This window comes from Barbus barbus (genome assembly GCF_936440315.1).
Source record: "Barbus barbus genome assembly, chromosome: 15".
Taxonomy (NCBI): Eukaryota; Metazoa; Chordata; class Actinopteri; order Cypriniformes; family Cyprinidae; genus Barbus; species Barbus barbus.
In genome coordinates, this window is record NC_136743.1 from 10601605 (window position 1) to 10622962 (window position 21358).

At 37.9% G+C, this 21358-nt stretch overlaps 1 protein-coding gene across 5 annotated transcripts; it reads left to right on the forward strand.

Annotated features, from left to right (window-relative positions):
- Window positions 1–1704: 1704 nt before the first annotated feature.
- LOC306881833 (rho guanine nucleotide exchange factor 18-like) lies at window positions 1705–21150 on the forward strand. Of its 5 annotated transcripts, none has more exons than XM_079436151.1 (20): window positions 1705–1900; window positions 9860–9986; window positions 10543–10641; window positions 10752–10892; window positions 10981–11231; window positions 12950–13075; window positions 13216–13333; window positions 13595–13849; window positions 14068–14144; window positions 14236–14414; window positions 15514–15575; window positions 15695–15868; window positions 17007–17147; window positions 17230–17312; window positions 17404–17466; window positions 17857–17904; window positions 18065–18574; window positions 18656–18914; window positions 19028–19129; window positions 19451–21150. In XM_079436151.1, the coding sequence occupies exons 3-20, from the start codon at window positions 10551–10553 to the stop codon at window positions 19606–19608; spliced, it is 2838 nt and encodes a 945-aa protein (XP_079292277.1). In that variant the 5' UTR covers window positions 1705–1900; window positions 9860–9986; window positions 10543–10550; the 3' UTR covers window positions 19609–21150. The 5 variants fall into 5 exon arrangements, with proteins under 5 accessions (XP_079292277.1, XP_079292280.1, XP_079292278.1 ...); XM_079436153.1 differs by having other exon boundaries at window positions 1735–1900; window positions 9860–9910; window positions 19451–20606; XM_079436154.1 differs by lacking the exon at window positions 19028–19129 and having other exon boundaries at window positions 19451–20601.
- The last annotated feature ends 208 nt before the right edge of the window (window positions 21151–21358 follow it).

Below are 21358 nucleotides of genomic sequence, written 5' to 3' on the forward strand. Positions count from 1 at the left end.
CCACAAGCACAATAACATTTGATAAGCTAGAAAAATTATTTTTAAAAAATTGCATTATGTATTTTCCCGTGCATTTATTTAGATTAGATTTTGTAAGTCTCTTTGGATAAAAGCGTCTGCTAAATGACTAAATGTAAATGTAAACCTTTATTCGTCCCACAATGGGGAAATGTCCATGTTACGGCAACAAAGAAAAATAAGCAAAGACTAAAAAAAGTCTATAAACAAAAGAAAATTAATTACTCTATCAAAAAAACAAACAAATTGCACTGTTATTGATAGTTAAAATTTTTGTTATTGCACAGTTGTTTATTTAAATTAATACATAGTACAAAAAATTTCCATGATGATATTTTGACCACTGAAATAGTAAACATTCCCTGTTTCCATTTCATAAATCTGATAACTTTAGGCTGACCTCTCCTCTTAACCCCGGTCTATTACATCCCCTTCCCTCCTTTTACAATTTTTAGAAACCATCCCATATACAGAGGCCTGTGTTGTTCGCACAGATCTTTTTATACAGGATTGCTTTCTCCTGTTCTCCATACTATATTTCTCCTTCCTACCACTCCTGTGCCTGTCAGGATGGCAGATGGCTGAGGCTCCTCAGCTCCGGAACTCTTGGGGCTGCCGCTGACCTTTCCTCTTCATCCCAGTCTATTTCCTCGTCCCACAGGTCCCAGGACATCCAGTAGTCCTCGTTGGCCCATGAGACGGAGGCTGAGGAGCTTTCGCCGTGGTAGAGGGACATTTCACCAGCCGCTCTCAGGTCTATCTGGTGGCCTTCACTGTCCCATTCCCCACTATCCTGCGTGTCCCAGTCACCAAGACTCTGCCAAGAGACGACAGACTTTGGGCAGCTGGTTAACGTCTTCACAGGAAGACTCGGAACTGAGGCGCTTTTTCTTGCAACGACATCCATTGCTAGCTTCGCAATATAAAAGCTGTGCAAAGCATATCAGACACATATCGAGAGGAGATGTGAGCACAAGAGAGTGATTTGACCCTAGAGCATTGATTACACTCAGTTTATATCACTGGTCTCAAACTCATTTCCTGGAGGCCCGCAGCTCTACACAGTTTAGCACTTTTTCACACAGGACCATGTGGTTTGGATTTAGTTTTCCCTTCATAATAAAAAACCCTTCATTTAAAAAGTAAACACAACATGCAGTTGTGTTATCTCTGATTAATATTTAAATTTGTTTGATGATCTCAAACAAAGTGTGACAAACATGCAAAAAAATAAAAAATCAGGAAGGGGGCCAACACTTTTTCACACCACTGTATATATATATATATATATATAAACTGAAAATCAAAAAGGTACAAACAAAACAGGCTTTAAGTGAACAAAAGAAATATACAGTTGTAAACAATAGGCAGACACAACTATAAGTTATTGTATGGCAGTGGTTAAATTTGAATTAGAAATCAAAATGAAATATAGTCAATTTAAAAACAATTATAATAATAATAATAATGCATGTACGTAAATTGGCAAAACTGTGTACAGAGAGATGAAGCAATAAGTGTAAGTTCATTTATGAAGTGAGGAAAAGAAGGGGTGGTTTTCAAAAATCTACACTTATGATACAGACATTTAAAATGAAAACTAGCCTACTAAAGTGACAAAAACAAAACTGCTGTAGGTGAACACAAACCCCGCGCCTTCTGTTCCCGTGATGCCTCGAAGTGAGCGCGCGCGTGCGCGTGCGTGAGGAGAGGAGAGTGAGCGTGTGTGTGTGTGAAATTGTGTGAGCTGCACTTGTTGTAAGCAGTGTGGCGGATGCTTAAGAAAAGAAACTGTCCTGTAAAAAAGAGGAGAGGGTATGGTAGGATAGGATAAGGAATGAACGGTTCGAAGCTGAAATTATGTGATGTTTCTTTAAAAAAGGTGAGTAGAAACTTTAGCAGCTAAACTTTACTTTGCGTGAGCTCTTTGTGTTTAAAGTTTGTCATCGAGGCCTCGTGTTTTTTTAATTGACGTTGTGGTTTATAGGTTGCGAAACATGTATTTTTGCTACCAAACAATCTTTTTGGTTGTATTTAGAGATACACGACGTCTTTTAAGTGCTTATTGTTTAGTTTTTGTGGCCTATCATTCATTTATCTTTGCGGTGCTCCTCAGATGAGTGTGACGTATGAGATCAGTAGCAGAAAAAGATTTTACTTAAATTTGACCAATTCAATTCTTTAATTCTGAAAGAAGCACAAATATATCTTTGTGTTTTAATCAGTACATGTTTCTAGTGGCGAGTAGATGCGGTCAGTGTTTCATGTTTGATGGCTGTTTACACACTGCTGTGATGAAGGATTATTACATTCCTCGCATTCAGTCTCTGATTAATCAGTAATTCATTCATGACACTAGTTTCACCAGTGTCAGATCTGTAGCAGGGCTAGTTTCACCAGTGTCAGATCTGTAGCAGGGCTAGTTTCACCAGTGTCAGATCTGTAGCAGGGCTAGTTTCACCAGTGTCAGATCTGTAGAAGGGCTAGTTTCGCCAGTGTCAGATCTGTAGCAGGGCTAGTTTCACCAGTGTCAGATCTGTAGCAGGTCTAGTTTCACCAGTGTCAGATCTGTAACAGTGTCAGATCTGTAGCAGGGCTAGTTTCACCAGTGTCAGATCTGTAGAAGGGCTAGTTTCGCCAGTGTCAGATCTGTAGCAGGTCTAGTTTCACCAGTGTCAGATCTGTAACAGTGTCAGATCTGTAGCAGGTCTAGTTTCACCAGTGTCAGATCTGTAGAAGGGCTAGTTTCGCCAGTGTCAGATCTGTAACAGTGTCAGATCTGTAGCAGGGCTAGTTTCGCCAGTGTCAGATCTGTAGCAGGTCTAGTTTCGCCAGTGTCAGATCTGTAGCAGGGCTAGTTTCGCCAGTGTCAGATCTGTAGCAGGTCTAGTTTCACCAGTGTCAGATCTGTAGCGGGGCTAGTTTCACCAGTGTCAGATCTGTAGCAGGGCTAGTTTCACCAGTGTCAGATCTGTAGCAGGGCTAGTTTCGCCAGTGTCAGATCTGTAGCAGGGCTAGTTTCACCAGTGTCAGATCTGTAACAGTGTCAGATCTGTAGCAGGTCTAGTTTCACCAGTGTCAGATCTGTAGAAGGGCTAGTTTCGCCAGTGTCAGATCTGTAACAGTGTCAGATCTGTAGCAGGGCTAGTTTCGCCAGTGTCAGATCTGTAGCAGGTCTAGTTTCGCCAGTGTCAGATCTGTAGCAGGGCTAGTTTCGCCAGTGTCAGATCTGTAGCAGGTCTAGTTTCACCAGTGTCAGATCTGTAACAGTGTCAGATCTGTAGCAGGTCTAGTTTCACCAGTGTCAGATCTGTAGCAGGGCTAGTTTCACCAGTGTCAGATCTGTAGCAGGGCTAGTTTCACCAGTGTCAGATCTGTAACAGGGCTAGTTTCACCAGTGTCAGATCTGTAGCAGGGCTAGTTTCGCCAGTGTCAGATCTGTAGCAGGGCTAGTTTCACCAGTGTCAGATCTGTAACAGTGTCAGATCTGTAGCAGGTCTAGTTTCACCAGTGTCAGATCTGTAACAGTGTCAGATCTGTAGCAGGTCTAGTTTCACCAGTGTCAGATCTGTAGCAGGGCTAGTTTCACCAGTGTCAGATCTGTAGAAGGGCTAGTTTCACCAGTGTCAGATCTGTAGCAGGGCTAGTTTCACCAGTGTCAGATCTGTAACAGTGTCAGATCTGTAGCGGGTCTAGTTTCACCAGTGTCAGATCTGTAGCGGGGCTAGTTTCACCAGTGTCAGATCTGTAGCGGGGCTAGTTTCACCAGTGTCAGATCTGTAGCGGGGCTAGTTTCACCAGTGTCAGATCTGTAGCGAGGCTAGTTTCACCAGTGTCAGATCTGTAGCAGGGCTAGTTTCACCGGCTAGTTTCACCAGTGTCAGATCTGTAGCGGGGCTAGTTTCACCAGTGTCAGATCTGTAGCGGGGCTAGTTTCACCAGTGTCAGATCTGTAGCGGGGCTAGTTTCACCAGTGTCAGATCTGTAGCGGGGCTAGTTTCACCAGTGTCAGATCTGTAGCGGGGCTAGTTTCACCAGTGTCAGATCTGTAGCAGGGCTAGTTTCACCGGCTAGTTTCACCAGTGTCAGATCTGTAGCGGGGCTAGTTTCAACAGTGTCAGATCTGTAGCAGGGCTAGTTTCACCAGTGTCAGATCTGTAGCAGGGCTAGTTTCACAAGTGTCAGATCTGTAGCAGGGCTAGTTTCACCAGTGTCAGATCTGTAGCGGGGCTAGTTTCACCAGTGTCAGATCTTTAGCAGGGCTAGTTTCACCAGTGTCAGATCTGTAGAAGGGCTAGTTTCACCAGTGTCAGATCTTTAGCAGGGCTAGTTTCACCAGTGTCAGATCTGTAGCGGGGCTAGTTTCACCAGTGTCAGATCTGTAGCAGGGCTAGTTTCACCAGTGTCAGATCTTTAGCAGGGCTAGTTTCACCAGTGTCAGATCTGTAGCGGGGCTAGTTTCACCAGTGTCAGATCTGTAGCGGGGCTAGTTTCACCAGTGTCAGATCTGTAGCAGGGCTAGTTTCACCGGCTAGTTTCACCAGTGTCAGATCTGTAGCAGGGCTAGTTTCACCGGCTAGTTTCACCAGTGTCAGATCTGTAGCAGGGCTAGTTTCACCAGTGTCAGATCTTTAGCAGGGCTAGTTTCACCGGCTAGTTTCACCAGTGTCAGATCTGTAGCGGGGCTAGTTTCACCAGTGTCAGATCTGTAGCAGGTCTAGTTTCACCAGTGTCAGATCTGTAGCGGGGCTAGTTTCACCAGTGTCAGATCTGTAGCAGGGCTAGTTTCACCAGTGTCAGATCTGTAGCAGGGCTAGTTTCGCCAGTGTCAGATCTGTAGCAGGGCTAGTTTCACCAGTGTCAGATCTGTAACAGTGTCAGATCTGTAGCAGGTCTAGTTTCACCAGTGTCAGATCTGTAGAAGGGCTAGTTTCGCCAGTGTCAGATCTGTAACAGTGTCAGATCTGTAGCAGGGCTAGTTTCACCGGCTAGTTTCACCAGTGTCAGATCTGTAGCAGGGCTAGTTTCACCAGTGTCAGATCTTTAGCAGGGCTAGTTTCACCGGCTAGTTTCACCAGTGTCAGATCTGTAGAAGGGTTGAGTTTTTGGTTGTTTTGTGGTCCTTTCTTTTGTATTTGTAAAATGACTAAACTTGTTTTCCTTTGTTTTAGATACTTGTTTTTAATCAAACAGTGTCTTATACATTTGTTTATATGTAATTCAGTTTCACTTGTAACTTTTCATATCTTAAAAACTAGTACTTTTTCCAGTAATACCTTAGAAACCAGTAATGACTAGTGTCTGTTCAATTAGACACTACTTTCTAGTAATTTTATTTTTCTAATTGTCTGGATAGTGACAGGTAACTACTATTCCATTGTTAACAAGACCTATTTTGTGTGTGTGTGGGGGGGGGGGGGGGTCTCTAGAGGACTCTGTGGTTCAGATGTCAGCTTCTGATTTGCATGTAGTTGTTCCTTGTACCTGTTAAAGTTACTTGTAAACTGTTTGTTTAGTACTAGCACTTTTTCAAGTAGTTACTATAATATTTTTTTAGGTTTTCCTAGTAGTCATTAAATAGAAATCGGTATTGTATTCGTTGTTTATAGTAACTTTTTGACTTCATAGGGACATTTTTAATGAACTATAAAGTGTTATTTTAGTACTATTGAAATTGCTATTATGGTTTTATTAATAATATAATAAAAAAATATAATATTTCATTTTTTATTTTTAGTTACATTTTTAGTTTATCTGTCATTAAGTTTTTTAATATTTTATTTTATTTCAAGTAACAATTAGTTTAAGTTTTCGTTAACTATAGCAACCGCAATTCTGACTAGAACATCTGACTAAGACAAAGGTATATTTAAAAACAAAAACGTGTGTGTGTGTGTATTTACACACACACACTACCACCATCATCCTTCTTCAAAGTCAACTGTTAAACATATTTTACTGGACTGCACTGTTTTTAGTGTAAATAAACAACTATTTTATTCAGAGATGTGCTTAACTGATGTATTTATAAAAAGAAAATAAGAAAAAAGTATCACCTGAAAGTTTATAAATAAATAACCAATGAGATAAGAAATATTACTAGAAACTATTGGGATCAATACTAGTGTCTCATATAAAGGTATTTGTACTGTAAATCAGGAATTGATACTAATAACTGTTAGGATAGTTACTAGTGGAAGAAAGAAGTGCTACTGGGCTAGATGTGATGAACAAGTGCTTGTGACTGTATAAAATATGAACCATCATTGAAGTACAGACTGATATATCTAATTGATAATTAAAGTGAATAAATTAGAAATTAAGTACCAGTAACATACAAATAGGCACTTGTTAGTTTAAAGGAATAAGCTTGTAATAAGCCTTCAGCATTCAGTAATGCTTATATGAAACTTATACTTACATATATAATATGCAACTTTCTGCTACCCCTTTATTCATCCATTATTCCTCTAATAAAGTCAGTCCCTTTACTCTGATCAAGAGCTCACCACATTTAGCAGGAATCTCACAAAACCTTGTCTTAGACTAGCATTAAAGGTCATCGTCTTTAAAGGTTATGGGTAATCTTTAGCTTATCTGTTTTTTTGTGAGAAACAGGGAGGCTTTCTGTATTTTATCTGGCCTGTTGATGTGTGAGGGGGGAGGTTGGCTTCATGGTCAGAAGCAGTTTGCAAGCCAGGCGTTTTCCACACAGTAACAGAACTAGTAAATCAGTTACAGCATGTGTAAACACAAAGCTCTCACATTTTGCAGCTGCTGCATCCTCTGATCACACCTGTGCAAACCCAGTTAATATTAATGTAACCGATGCCCTCCCTCAATGTAGTGTTACAGTTCAGAATGTTTTTTTTTTTAGTTTATAAGAAAAACAAAGATGGTGGAAGAGTCAAATTTCATGTGTCTTATGCTCATTGTAAAGGTAGGAGGGCGTTCGTTATTCCACCCAGACTGGGGCAGCCTGCTTTTCTCGTTTGACCGATAAGCATAAACCTTAGCTGCATTTTGATTGGCTATACTCATCTCCATCCAGCAGATGATTCAAGGGAAGTGCAGCCTGCAGCAGTTGTCATTCAGCGTGAACGGTACACCGTAATGAAACCACCTGCAGAAAATGGCATTACATAACTACTGAGGGGAGATCTGAGTGTTATTTGAGTGACTCTCAAATAACATATTATATAAGTTATTTGAGAGATACTACTTGGTCTCCCAGCACTTTGAGATGGCAAGTCAGTGCCTTTAACTACCATTCATCAAGGTGCAGCTGGATTTCAGTACAAAATCTGCATCCTAGTCTGTATCCTCCTCTTTCTAATGGCGCAAAAGTCATGTGTTTATGAGCAGGTTCGCTCTTCTGGTTTGCCTCTTTCATTTAGCCTTCATGCACTTTACACATGCTAGTCTTTATGAATGAGTGTACTGTATAAATAGCAGTGCGCACATTGTTTGAGTGCTATTAAGCATTGTTAGTGTGTTCACTCTCTTTCTTGAAGATAGAGCAGAGTGCTTTCAACTGTAGTCATTTTAAATGTATTAATTATAAGTTGTTGTTGTTGTTGTTAAAACATTTTCTCCCATGACAGCTTAATATGACAACTACAATTATAGGGAAATTTACTCTCCCTCATGTTGTTCCAAACCTGTATGACTTTCTTTTTTTGTGTGGGACACAAAAGAAGATATTTGAAGAATGTCTCAGTCTCTCTTTTGTTTCCCATTCAGTTAAAGTCAGTGGGGTCAAGTGTTGTTTGGATCTGAAACTCCTTACTGTGTCATTGCCTTGATGTGTCAAACAAGATTGATTCGTCTTTAGTGCTTTGTTAGGACACACCCTTTGGTGTATAAATATAATCTCACAGTGTGTTGTACATTTGTCATATTTCTGTAAATTGTCTTGTCTTCATACATGTTTTTGTTTGGCTATTCTCAGAACGACGCCTTTGGGTAGTTGACATGAGTCACATCACAGTGTCGTGCAGTGTCATCCAATACTTCATATAAAACTACTTCAAACAGCATTTTTCTAATTCTTCTATAATTATACTTGCCACTTTATGACCTCGTATTAATTAAGAAACTACATAGAATTTTTGAAGATTTGAAAGTCTATTTCTGAGGTGGACCGCAAAAATGCTTAAAGGTGATTAAAATGCTGAAAAACCTGGTGATCTGTCAAAGCATCTAAAAATACAGTGTTTAACTGTAGGTGTAGCCCCCCCCAAAAAGGAACATTGTAACCATATACTGTAAATGCATTGCCGTTCAAATGTTTGGGGTCAGTACGATCTTCTTTTTTTTAATGTTTTTAAAAAAGTATTTTATGCTCGCCAAGCCATGTATTTGATGCAATAAACACAGAATACAAAAATACTAAAAACACAACTAGAGTGTTATAGAATTTCTTATTACAAATTTCTTATCAATGTTGAAAACAGTTGTGCTGTGTAATATTTATGTGAAAACAGTGATACATTTTTCAGAACTGTCTGATAAAAGGAAAGTTCAAAAGGACAGCATTTATTTGAAATTGTTGAAATTAGTGGCATACTTTTACATTGTTGCCAAAAAAAAAAATGTTTATGTGTCCTTGGTAAATAAAAGTATTAATTACTGGCACCAAACTTTAGTATTGTAATACAATTATATAATAATCTACCTGTGTTAATTTGGTTGGTGAGTTTGTATACTTTAGTTTTATGCCTTATATACTGAAAACTGTAAGAAACAGTTTATCTCAGATAAGGCAACTTTTACTATTTAGGCCTATCTATGCAAATCTGCATTTTTATTATAAGTTTACTTCCCTCTGAATTTGTCAATAGGGGAAAAGAAAACCACAGTCCAAAAATAAATATCCATGCGAAAGGAGAAGAAAATCAAGCTTGTTTTCTGCAAAGTCATGTGCCTTCTGCTCTTTAACCTTGTCTGACAAGAGTTTAGTAATCTGACAAACCAGTTTGCTGTCTCAGAGAAGCAGATTTGTTTCAATATCCTGATTTCCAAGTATGGAACCGGACTAGTACAGTAGCACCACCACCCATTTATTTCTCTTGCCTGTCTACTAGCACACTATTGATGCATTGCATTTGTGTTTTGCTGACACTTTTATATGAAAACGGCTAATGTTGCATTGATCCAGCGTATACGTTTTATTACATTATATCAGTTTGTTATATAATGTTCATGCATTCGCTTGATCAGTTTCAGATCCACTTCAGGGTGTGTGTGTGCTGGAGACAAACCAAAGCAGATCATATATTATTTGTTCACCAGAAGTGTATTCTTGTCAAACATGCTTCTGTAACCTTCACCTGCACAGCCGTAGTCACGTAAGACCTTTAAGGCCATCATATATTTAAAAGCAAAATGTGTGGAACAGCGCTTGATCTTATTTGGGTCTAAAGTTGTAAATATGGATCTATTTAAATGACTTTTAGCTCTAATGTCTTGTTCAATGAATAATGGTCTCAGAGTGTGTTTTTTTTTTTTTTTTTTTTTAATCAGTTTTAATGACATTTGCGTCCTCACTCACTCCCGCTTAAACTGTCACATGTTGCCGATTACAACTGAACATACTTTCTGCTTGTCCATCAGTTTGGAAAAAAATTGTAAGACATTAATTATTTTATGTATTTCTCATAATATTAAATTTTTTAAGAAATATTGTAACTTTCTTAAATCCTGGAAACCCAGTAACTTCTGCATTGTATCGGTGTAAGAATACCAGGAAGGAACTTATGTTGTGTCTAAATATGTATTTGATCCAGAATGTTTTTTTAAGTTACATACCCAAATCTAATTTTCTGCTCTTTTTCCTTAGACAGAGATTATTCATCCTGCATTTGGCTGTATCTGCTCCATGACATACCAGGCATGACCCTCTTACAGCACAGATAAACCTGCGTCCTCCAGACTTTAACCATCTCCATTTATCACTCCAGCCATAGGTCAGTGCTCTGGCATTCTGGGCAGAAACTATAGTAATGGGACAGCTGCCTTAAAATGATTTTTTTTCATGAAGCAGCAGCTTTGGCTCTACTGATGTTTACACCGTTCAAAACTTTAGGGTCATTAAGTTTTTTATTTTTGTTTTGTGGAAAGAAAATGTTTTTTTTATTCAGCAAGGACAAATTCAATTGATCAAAAGTTACATTAAAGACATTAACATAACATAATGTTACAAAAGATTTTGTTTCAAATAAGTGCTGTTCTTTTGAACTTTAATCAAAGAATCATGAAAAAAATGCATCACTGGACCCACAAAAATATAAAGCAGCACAACTGTTCTCAACATTTATAATAATAATAAAAAATATATTTTGGCTACCATATAAGCATATTAGAATTATTTGATGACATTAGATTTTATTCTTATGATTCTGTTTGGTTGCACAGAAATGAGATGCTTCACCTTTAAGAATTGTTTGCTGGTTTATTTAGAAAAGAAAATAAAGTTTTTCTCGCTCATTTTAATAGTCTTCTGGCTGTCTTTTTGTTTTTCAGAACAAAATATGGAAGAAATCGATTCTGTGAGATTCAAGCCTTTGCTAGAAGATTCAAATGTCCCGTCGACATACTCTGCTGACACCATCAATATTGACGGTTGGATATTTGAACTGTTTAGTTACTGTAGCTATGTGATTTAAATGTGTCATGATAACAGGTCTTGCTTGTTGATGTTAAGGGAAGTGTATATTTACTCTTCTACACAGATGGGCGTTATAATGCACTACGTGAAGATCTGGATGCAGATGCTCGGGACTTTGAGGCTCCCACCTGGAGTTTAACTGTTGACCAGCAATATTTAAAAGAGTATTCCAAAGAGGACATTAAAAGACAAGACGTAATACATGGTATGGGCTTTCATTACATATTTTTTCTCATTTTCTTAGTAAAGTTTATCGCTTGAGCAATATGTGATTGTTATCATTATTATGACAGAGCTGATTCAGACAGAAATAAACCATGTGCGGAAACTAAAGCTGGTTTTGGGTGTATATGTGCGGGAACTGCGTGAGACCCTGCAAATGGACGAGATGCAGCTGGAAAGACTGTTTCCACAGGTGGATAACTTGCTGCAACTGCATCAGCTTTTCCTCAGCTGCCTTAAACAGCGAAGAATCGAATATTTGGAGCCAGGCAGTACCCAGAATTACTGCATGCACAGTATTGGAGACATTCTTATTGCACAGGTATTTTTATTATATATATATATATATATATATATGTGTGTGTGTATATATGCTGTAGGATGTGCATAGATTCCCAGTATGCCAGATGCATCTAAAGACTTGAGGCTCAATTGTTAGTTATACGACAAAGACCAAGTACCAACCTGGATTAGACTTTTGTTTCTCTACAGGGCTCGCAAAATCGCTAGCCCGACATCCCGGGGCTATTGTGTTTTCCAGTCGGGGTACCAAAATGTATCACTGCCCTACCCGACGGGCTACCTTAAATACAGGGCTCCCACGCAATGTTCTCTTTAAGCTGACCACGCTCTTCTTCCACCAAGGCCGCTCAGAAGAAATAATGTGCCTCGCGCACACAAAAATTATGTCATTGAATTGAATGCCGCCAGTAAAAGGAAAAGAATAGCAATGCTCGGGCAAAGCGCTATAGAGCTCATGTCACGACAGAGTTAGAGCCGGTGAATGCGTTTCATAGAAAGAGAACGATATGCACCAACTGAGTCGCTGTAGAAAGTGAATACTTCAATGGTTGCGGTGCGCTCAACACGAGAGACAACGCAAACGCAATGACATGTGAAATAAAACGTCCTCCTGTATTAAAGAAGAGTGGCTTGATTAAGTGCTGGAAATAGCGGAGGATGGGCAAAGAACGGTAACAAACACATTTAAAGTCACACACAAGTGTATTGTACAAACTGTACTTCATAACGATGTTTAGACAGCTATAGAAGAATTCAATGTTCACGTTTTTTTTATATTTAACTTACAGATCTCAGCTTAAGTTTTGCTTCAGTTTGCCTTAAATAGATTTTTAAGAATTCTGCAGATACCTTGTAAATAGCTAAATAAAACTCTTTCCTTGATATTTGTTGATATTTATGTATTGAAAATGTTTTTGATTGACATTTATGGTCTTTATTTTATTTGGGCTAGTTAAATAAATTTTCGGGCTACCAAAATCTGAAGAAAACCTGCCCGATGGGCTACCAGGGATTTCGAAATTTTGCGAGCCCTGCTCTAGCTGCATGCTTTGGATCACCAAGCTGTCAGTTATAGCCATTGTCCTTCATATGATCTTTGGGTCCACATTCCCCAGAGCTGAGCTAAGCAGCAGGTGCTTCCTGAAATGAATGGAATGATTGTTTCAACATTAAAATAGGTTGCCATACAATGGCCCCAAAAAGTATTTGGATGCTCAAGCTGTACTTAATCTATTAATGCCATTGCATTATATAACAAAGTATCAGAGTATTCAAGCATTTTACTAAAAGGTTTTTTATTAGGCTTGAACTTGAGAAGAAAGTGGAACATGGTTGTGTTCGTAGTTAATGTTGAACCACATTGCTTGGACACCTGTGTGACTGAAGTAATGGCAGCTGAAAATTCATCAGTAAATTAAATGTTTTAATATTTTAAAATGGAAAGCAGTTATAAGATTGTTTCGCAATATTATTGTATTTTTGCTAAAATAAATATAGCATAGGTTGAGCTTAAGAGACTTATTTGAAAGAAAAAACATTTAAAAATTTTTGACACCAAACATTTTCAAACTGTAATGTATGATTAAATTAAGCAGTGTTCATAATTGTCTTAACTGATTTTAAACATTTACATTTGAAAATAACCTGAACATTTCTTGATTAACTTTTAGCATTATAAAAATCTTTTGCTTTTAGCAATGGTACTACTGTCTGATCTGCATGTATGATTGTGTGTAGTTTTCAGGTGATATAGGAGACAGACTGCAATACTGCTATGGAGTGTTCTGCAGTCACCACACCGATGCAGTCAACTTCTACAAAGACTTAATGCAAAACAACAAGAAGTTCCAGAGTTTTATACAAGTAAGACCTGAACTTTTATTGTCATGTTTTAAAAGGACTTCTTGAAATAGTTTTATAATATTCTTTTATTTAACAAAAAAATATATTTTATTCAATGAATCATTTAACTTTCTGATAACAACATAATTTTCTCTTCTCAGAAATTACGTCAGCTGTCTATCGTGCGGAGATTAGGAATACCAGAGATAATTCTCCTTATAACACAGCGCATCACAAAATATCCAGTTTTATTTGAGCGTGTAATTAAATACACTGAAGGTAAATTTTTTTTAAATTAATTAGTTTTGTTTCTCTTTCAATAAAACAGTATGTTCTGTTTTGAGTTTGTATAGTTTGTGTTTTTTATGTAAATGTGACTTCAAATAGAGAATTTTGTTCTTTAGAACAAAAAGATTGTGAAATGTTATTATTAAATGTATATGTTGTTGTTATTGTCAATGTTGAAAAAAATAGTGTTATAGCATAGCATATCCATAAGACACCTTCATTGAGGTTGTATGATTTGCTTCCTTTTGACAGTTGACTCGGAGGAGCATAGGAACCTGGTACAAGGTCTGGAACTGCTGAAAGACACCATTTCACAAGTAAATACCCATGTTGACGAGTTTGAGAAAGCGGCACGGCTGAGGGACTTGAGCAGTAAGCTGGAGCCCAAGTCCCAGGTCAAGACGACCCACGGGAGAGTGTTCCGCAGAGAGGACATGCTGCAGGGCAAGAGGAGGCTGCTTCATGAGGGCGTTCTCAACTGGAGGCTAAATTCTAACAAAAACAAAGGTGATCATTCTACCAATAACAGATCTATCATGATTGGACTGAATAGAAAATAATTAAAACATTATAGTTTAATTTGCATTTTCATCTTTTGTTTCCCATCAACTTGGGTTCTTATGCTTTAGGCCATGTGCTTTGTTTTTTTCTGTATTATCTGTCATTTTACTTTGCTCATTTGATAGCTGACTGACATTTCAGTATTTTCTCTCATATGCCTTTAGATGTCCTTGTCTTGCTGTTGTCAGATGTTTTGCTGTTGTTACTGGAGAAAGATCAGCGACTTACCTTTGCCTCTCTGGTGAGCATAATGTAATAATTTGGCATGTTATCTATGTCTAGTTTACAGTGTTATTCTCATTAAATGTCAGCTGCCTAATGTGCTTCTGTAGGATGGTAAGCCTGCGGTGATCTCACTGCAGAAGCTTATTGTGCGTGAAGTGGCTCACAATGAGAAGGCCTTGTTTCTGATCTCAGCCTCCTCGGACAATCCAGGAATGTATGAGTTTCGCACCTCCTCTGGAGAGGAGCGCAAAGCCTGGAGAGACCAAATCTGGAAGGCCGTGGAACAGTGCGTTTCATAAACAGTTATTTTTTATTTTTTTAATAAACTAAAGTTCAAAAATTTGGTTAAAGGATTAGTTCACTTTTAAAAAAAACTTTTACTGATAATTTACTCACCCCCATGTCATCCAAGATGTCCATGTCTTTCTTTCTTCAGTCGAAAAGAAATTAAGGTTTTTGATGAAAACATTTCTCCATAAAATGGACTTCATTGGGACCCAAACGGTTCAAGGTCCAAATGACGGTTTCAGTGCAGCTTCAAAGGGTTTTAAACGATACCAGACGATGAATAAGGGTCTTATCTAGCGAAACGATCGGTCATTTAAAAAATAAATAAAAAAAGTTTAAGTTTTATAAGCACAAATGCTCGCCTTGCTCTGTTCTGTGATGTGCGTTCATGACGTCACGTAATACGCAATGACGTTGAAAAGGTCACGGTTGACTTAGGCGGAAGTAACGAGTCAGTGTTTACAAATGTGCGGAAGGAGGACCATATACACATATTCAAATGTCTTTGTGTCAGTTTATCGTTTAAAATGCCCATTTCGTGTGCGTATCCTGGGTGTTTTAATATTAAAAAGCCTACTGACTCTGTACTTCCGCCTACCTCAACCGTGACCTTTTCCACATAATTGCATATTACGTGACGTCACGAAAGCGCATCACAGAACAGAGCAAGGCGAGCATTTGTGCTTATAAAACTTAAACTTTTTTTATTTATTTTTGAAATGACCGATCGTTTCGCTAGATAAGACCCTTATTCATCGTCTGGTATCGTTTAAAACCCTTTGAAGCTGCACTGAAACCGTCATTTGGACCTTGAACCGTTTGGGTCCCAATGAAGTCCATTTTATGGAGAAATGTTTTCATCAAAAACCTTAATTTCTTTTCGACTGAAGAAAGAAAGACATGGACATCTTGGATGACATGGGGGTGAGTAAATTATCAGCAAAAGTTTTTTTTAAAAGTGAACTAATCCTTTAACCAAATTTTTGAACTTTAGTTTAGTTTAGTTTGTTAAAATTGTTTAGATTAGTGAAATAGGGTAATATTTCATATTTTTTTCTGGAATTATTTCTAACAACAGTATTCTGGTTTTGTTTCAGCTGTCCTGAAGAGGAGAAAGAGGAGCCAGAAGAGCTTCCTGAGAAGATCTGGAACTTTCAAAGTAACATGCATATTTCTGTATCTGTATCTATGATTTCAGTCTTCCTTTCTCTGCTATACAATGAGCTGTTGTCACATTTAACATTGTCCTTTCTTTTTTGAATGGTGTTTTCTGAGTAGAGGAGCTTTGTATGCATGATGCCTTGATAGAGCAGCTCCTTACAGAGAAGCAGAGTTTATTCTCCAGCTTCACAGGTGTTCCTGACATCTCACCGACGGAGCGCCATCTGCTGCGTGGGAATTTAGCAGAGCCCCTGCAGGGAGAACAACTCCTCGCTAGAGCCGTAAAAGATGGTGAGACTTCCACTGCTCAGTAGAAAAGGGAAATTGTGTTATAATTAGGGCTGGGCGATTTGACCTAAAAAGCAAAACCTTGATTAATTGAACACTTTACCTTGATTACAATTATTTAACGATTCTTTTTTATTATTATTCTTATTTTTGTTCATTAAATGGTTGTAGTGTAAAAATACTCCACTAATAAATGTGGGATATTGTTTTTTTCTAATGAAAGAGTGCATTTCTTATCTTTGTGATTTAAAAAAAATTGAAAGAAACACACTATTTATGGTTTGTTGAATAATTTGAACAACTGAAATCAGAGCTTGCTTAAAATGAAGACGTCTAATGAAAAAAGTCACATTTCCGTTTTATTGTATAAAGCAACTTTCCTTAAAAAAATTACTTTAATTTTTTGCAAACAAAATTAATTTATATTGTCATGCAGAAAGTAGAACATAACTTGTATCTCTTATAAATTAATAGGCGATTATTTTAAATAATGCAATGTGAAAAGTAGAAAATAATAATTTGCATCTCCTTTAAACAAATGTTTTAAACAATGAATGTATACAAATTGAACACTGCTGTCTGCTGATTAAGAGAAAGAGTGTGGCTCCATCTCATTGATCTTGTCCTGTTACCCCATATGTGTATTTACTCTAGGTTATTGCAGTAATATTATTGCTATTATACAATGATTACCGGAAATGTATGTATTGATAAATCAATAAAATTGACCAAAAATGTTTGCATTGCTGTTACCTTTTTAAAGTTAATTCATTAAACGCCATCCTTCCATTCTAGTAATAAAAAGTTAGTGACCGGGACAATAAATGGCAAGCAAACGTTCCTAGATGTCATCTCATCTTATGTAGCTCAAATAAAAACAGAATAGGAACTGATCAGGGCTGCATTTCCCGAAAGCATCGTAAGCTTAAGTACATCGTATACCCATTGAAACCAGTGGAGCTACGATCAACTTAGGTTTACGATGCTTTTGGGATACGCAGCCCTGATCCATTGTGTCGTTTTTTTTAACACCTTATATAATATTTTTCACACACATACATCTGCTTATCTGTATATTATATTAATGTGGTGTATTTGAATATTAAAGCTTGATTGTAATCTCTTTTCAATCTTTCTTCAGTGGAGATTTTACAGAACATGCTGGTAACATGTGAGCCGGGCCAAACTCCTTCGTCTGGTGAGGGGATGGATCTGGTCCCACTATCCAAGAGACCGGGTGCTTTCACAGGCTTTGACAGTGAGGCCTGCATACAGCCAGGAAGTAAGAGAAGCTTTCAACTTTTTCCTGACACTAGTGTAATAGTTACATATTCAGTCCCATTGACTAATGGACTTGTTTGCAGATGGCATTGAGTTTTTAATGGAAAGACAGAGAGATGGAAGTCAGTGGGCCAACTCGGACCCTGATGACAACCTGGAGCTGTCGGTGAGCTGACACTAAAGTATCATACTACTAATTTTTTGCAGTGGTACTGGACCGTAAACTAGAATGTATTTTATTGCTTTTGACCCTTTAGGCAGATGAGGAGATACCTCCACAGAGCTGGAGTGCGTATCCTTCAGACTTTCCTAAAGCAGAGGTGAGATTTAATATTTGATTACTCCGTGTCAGTTTGGAATAAAGATGCTTTCACCCAAAACTTCTGATGAGTTGTGTGTTGTGTTTTGTTGTTTTGTTTTGTAGTTTTTTTTTTGTTTGTTTGTTTTTTGACCAGGGCAGGTTTTAGTGTTTTTTTTTTTTCTTTTTTTTTCTTCATTTGTTTTGCAGATATATTTATAGGAGTTTTGTGAGGTTACAAGAACACTTCTTTTGTTTTTATGCTGTTCAGATCACATTTGCACCTTTATTATGACAACCAGTATGCACAAACTAACATAAATGATTGCAGTGTGTAATAATCTATTGTTTACTTCACTTACTTCAAACACATTGAACTTTAATTGAACATAACCTGTTTTTATCTCCACAGCTTTATGACACTGTAACTAAATTGTCTCAGAAGCTTTACAGCCTTCAGGTAATCCAAACTGTATTTCATTTTGTGCTTCTCTATCGTAGTTATCAAATGATTCATTATCTGTTGCCTATGATAGTTTTAAATAAAAGATTCATCTGTGTAGATTCAGATCAGCACAAATGAATCTTTGATTTCTTCATCCCTTCCCTTCCCTCTTCAGTCCATCGTCCAGCAGCTAGAGAGCCACATAGAGGTACAGCGTGCCACTATTGAGGAGCTGATGTCCCGGCCCCGGGGAAATACTCTCCTGGAGAAGGAAAAGCAACGGAACTTGGAAAAGCAGCGTGAGGAGCTGGTGAACTTCCAGCGGCTCCAGAATCAGCACCAACAGGAGCAGGTTCAATGGGAGCAGGAAAGAGAACGGCAGAGGGTGCAGGCGGAGGTCAGGGAGATGGAGCTGAGGGACAGAGAGCTGGAATGCAGCAAACAGGAGAAAAAGCTGGAAGAGGATAAACAGGAACTGGCCATGTGTAAATCAGAATACCAGAAGGATCTGGAGCGCCTCAGAGACTCAATGCGCGTTGTGGAGAAGGACAGAGAAAAGGTGGAGAAGGACAGAGAGAAGCTGGAGAAGGACAGAGAAAGGCTGGAACAGCTGGAGAAGAAGTATAAGAAGAATGAGAATGTTCTAAACACTGCAACCTTTCCCATGGAGAATGAACAGATACAGGTATAATGAGAGACAAAATAATGTAAATCATAATTAAAGTACCTAATATGTGTACATGCATAAACTCGCCTTTCTTTCTAGCTACCTCCACCTTACTCCATATTGAATGTGGTAACTCCCGGCTTCGACGAGAGGCCTCCTCTGGTACCGCCACGCAGGGAGAGCATCGCCAACCTTCCTGTTAAACCCGAAGTGCCCATCCACCTCGTTAGCACCACCAACCAATCCCACAAAGCCAGCTCTGTCCAACAGAAGATCCCCACCAAGCTGGCTGCCCGACCTAAAGGCAAGGAGAAGCACAGCAAGCCCAGGAACTCCCACCAGCGCACAAAGAGCGCAGGTATGAACGCCATTACATTAGTCTATGAGCTGATGTTGTTTTGTGGGCAGTGGTGAAGAGCTATCAGTAAGATTTCGGTGAATTTGATTCAGCTTGGTTTTTCACACTTTTAGCTGGCATAGAGGTGTCTCAGGTACTTCCCATCAAAGTTTCAGGAAAGGAAGGAGGCAGTTTAAGAGCCATGAGATCTAACAGTCCCCACCTGCTCCATCCAGGTGAAACTTCTTGATTCTGTGTCTCACCTTAAGTTTGGCTTCTTTCTCTCTCGAGATTGGTCTGTGTTTCTGATTTACAAAGTTTCCTTTTCTTTGTTTAAAGGGACAGTATGCCTAGAAATGACATTGTCATTTGCTCACCCTTGTTTTAATCCAAGCCTGTATGTTTTTTTGGGGTGGTGAATTATCATTTATTCTGCCTTTTTGTTTTCTTGGTACACTCTGTATCTTCATATTACTTCAAAACAGCACTGTTTTAGTCATTTCACCATTCATATGTTTTTCTGCTTTAGTAAATCTATTTCTGTGGTGTTTCTGTAGATATGTTTATCCGTCCAGAGAAGTTATCCAGCTCCATACCCTCTCCTTCAGGAAACGACATCAGGAAACGCAACCACAATCATAACGCACACAGTACGCAGCCAAGACATTGTAAAACCAAAGACAATTCAACTGCAGAAGACATATTTTACTTTTAATAATCTGCAATCTGCGAGAGTACAACCTTGTTGCAGAGTGATTATCACTCTAACAAGGCCTACACTGACGTAAGTGCATTTTTCAAAAATGTAATCGTGCAGATTTTAGTCATAATTATGAAGTTTTTTTTTTACTATGATTTAAATTGAATTGGGAAAGAAAAAAAAAACGTAATTCTCTGGGATAGTGAAAAAAAAAAAAAAAAAAAACTTTTTGGAGGATTCACTCCCAGAAGTACTTAGCTAAGATTTAGGCCTCTTTACTTTTAAGTCTGTTTCCTAAAGGCTTTGTGATTTTTAACATCTGGCAGTATCAGTATAAAATCCAGTTCAGGTCCGCATTACAGAATACTCCTAGTCTTAACGATTTGTCGTTCCTGTAAATAGCTGTTTTTAGTTATTTATTGTGATTTTAATTCAGGGATGTTTGAGCCCCACAAGTGTTGCACTGGGAAGTCTTAGTGTTCTTCCTGGACTCTTTATAGGAGTCATGTAATCAAGAACTTCTCTCAAAAAAAAAAGTGTTGACTTATTTAATGTATGGAATACGTTTAAAGTGTAAATTTCTTTTTGGAGTTTTTCTCCAGTTTCTGCACAGATCGTGGGATCTTTAACATTGTTTTACTTCTGTTAACTGGAAAATTGTTATATTTGAACAAATATTTTGTAGTGTTTTAGAAAAAAATAGCCAATCTTTTCTTCATGAGTTGGGGATACTTTCTCATCACTACTAATGTCAAAGGTACCACTGCTTATATCTTTTTTCATTTTTGCCTAAATTCATGTGGTACAATTCTGTTGGATCATGATTTTTATTTTATACATTTATTTTATTTTGAGACAATACAGACTGCCTTAAATAGAAATGTATATTGTAAATAGTGCAGAAGAAATGCAGCTTTTTTGGTTCTCTCAACGAGCACTGTTGCACTTTTAAGTGCTTGTCATTTGCTCTGTTACATGAACGGACGTAAAATCTGTATGCTCAGTTTTACTTCACGTTGTTTGTCTTTATTTACAAAAAACGGTGGCTAGTTTGCCTAAAAGTGATAATTAACTAATTTGCTCGGTTACATTGTCCATAAGACGTCCAACCCGCCATTTTTCACATTGATGCTAAATTCCACTGGTTATCATGTGTTCCATTTGCAGTAACTCAGTGAAAGACAGGATAGTCCTGGAATAACAACGTACAGGCAGTCCACTGTCATCAAAAAATCTGGTATTTTGTAATGCAGCCATAGAAAAATGCACTGTCTGCAGCTGCACTCTTCTGGGAAAGTGACATTGACGGTTGATTGCCACAGAAAGGTTATGTTCTTTGCTCATCTCTTCTGCTGTAATCTTTTCTTTGCTCTGACAAAGTAGTTTAGGTAAGTACTGATGCAGTTCCAGTATTACTAAACTTTGTTGACCCTAATTTAACGACCGAAGTCAGCGAGATATATTTATACATATATTATATACATACACACATGGTCAGAATTGTTGGTACCATAATAAATATGATCACTGAAGGCTGTGAAAATAAATCTGCATTGTTAATCCTTTTGATCTTTAATTTTTTTTAAATCATTTCATTGGAGAATAAGAATTTAAAATGGTGGGGAAATATTATGAAATAAAGGTTTTTCTCTAATACACATTGGACACAATTAACGGTACCCTTTTATTAAATACTTTTTGAAACCTCCATTTGCCAAAATAGTATAGGAGTTTTCTCCCATAATGCCTGATGAGGTTAGAGAAC

Excerpts from the sequence above, each read along its gene's own strand:
- LOC306881833 (XM_079436151.1), top strand. The coding sequence starts at position 10,551 with ATGGAAGAAATCGATTCTGTGAGATTCAAGCCTTTGCTAGAAGATTCA. Across the intron at positions 10,642-10,751 it reads TGACACCATCAATATTGACG|ATGGGCGTTATAATGCACTA; the intron begins GTTGGATATTTG and ends TCTTCTACACAG. Across the intron at positions 17,905-18,064 it reads AGAAGCTTTACAGCCTTCAG|TCCATCGTCCAGCAGCTAGA; the intron begins GTAATCCAAACT and ends TTCCCTCTTCAG.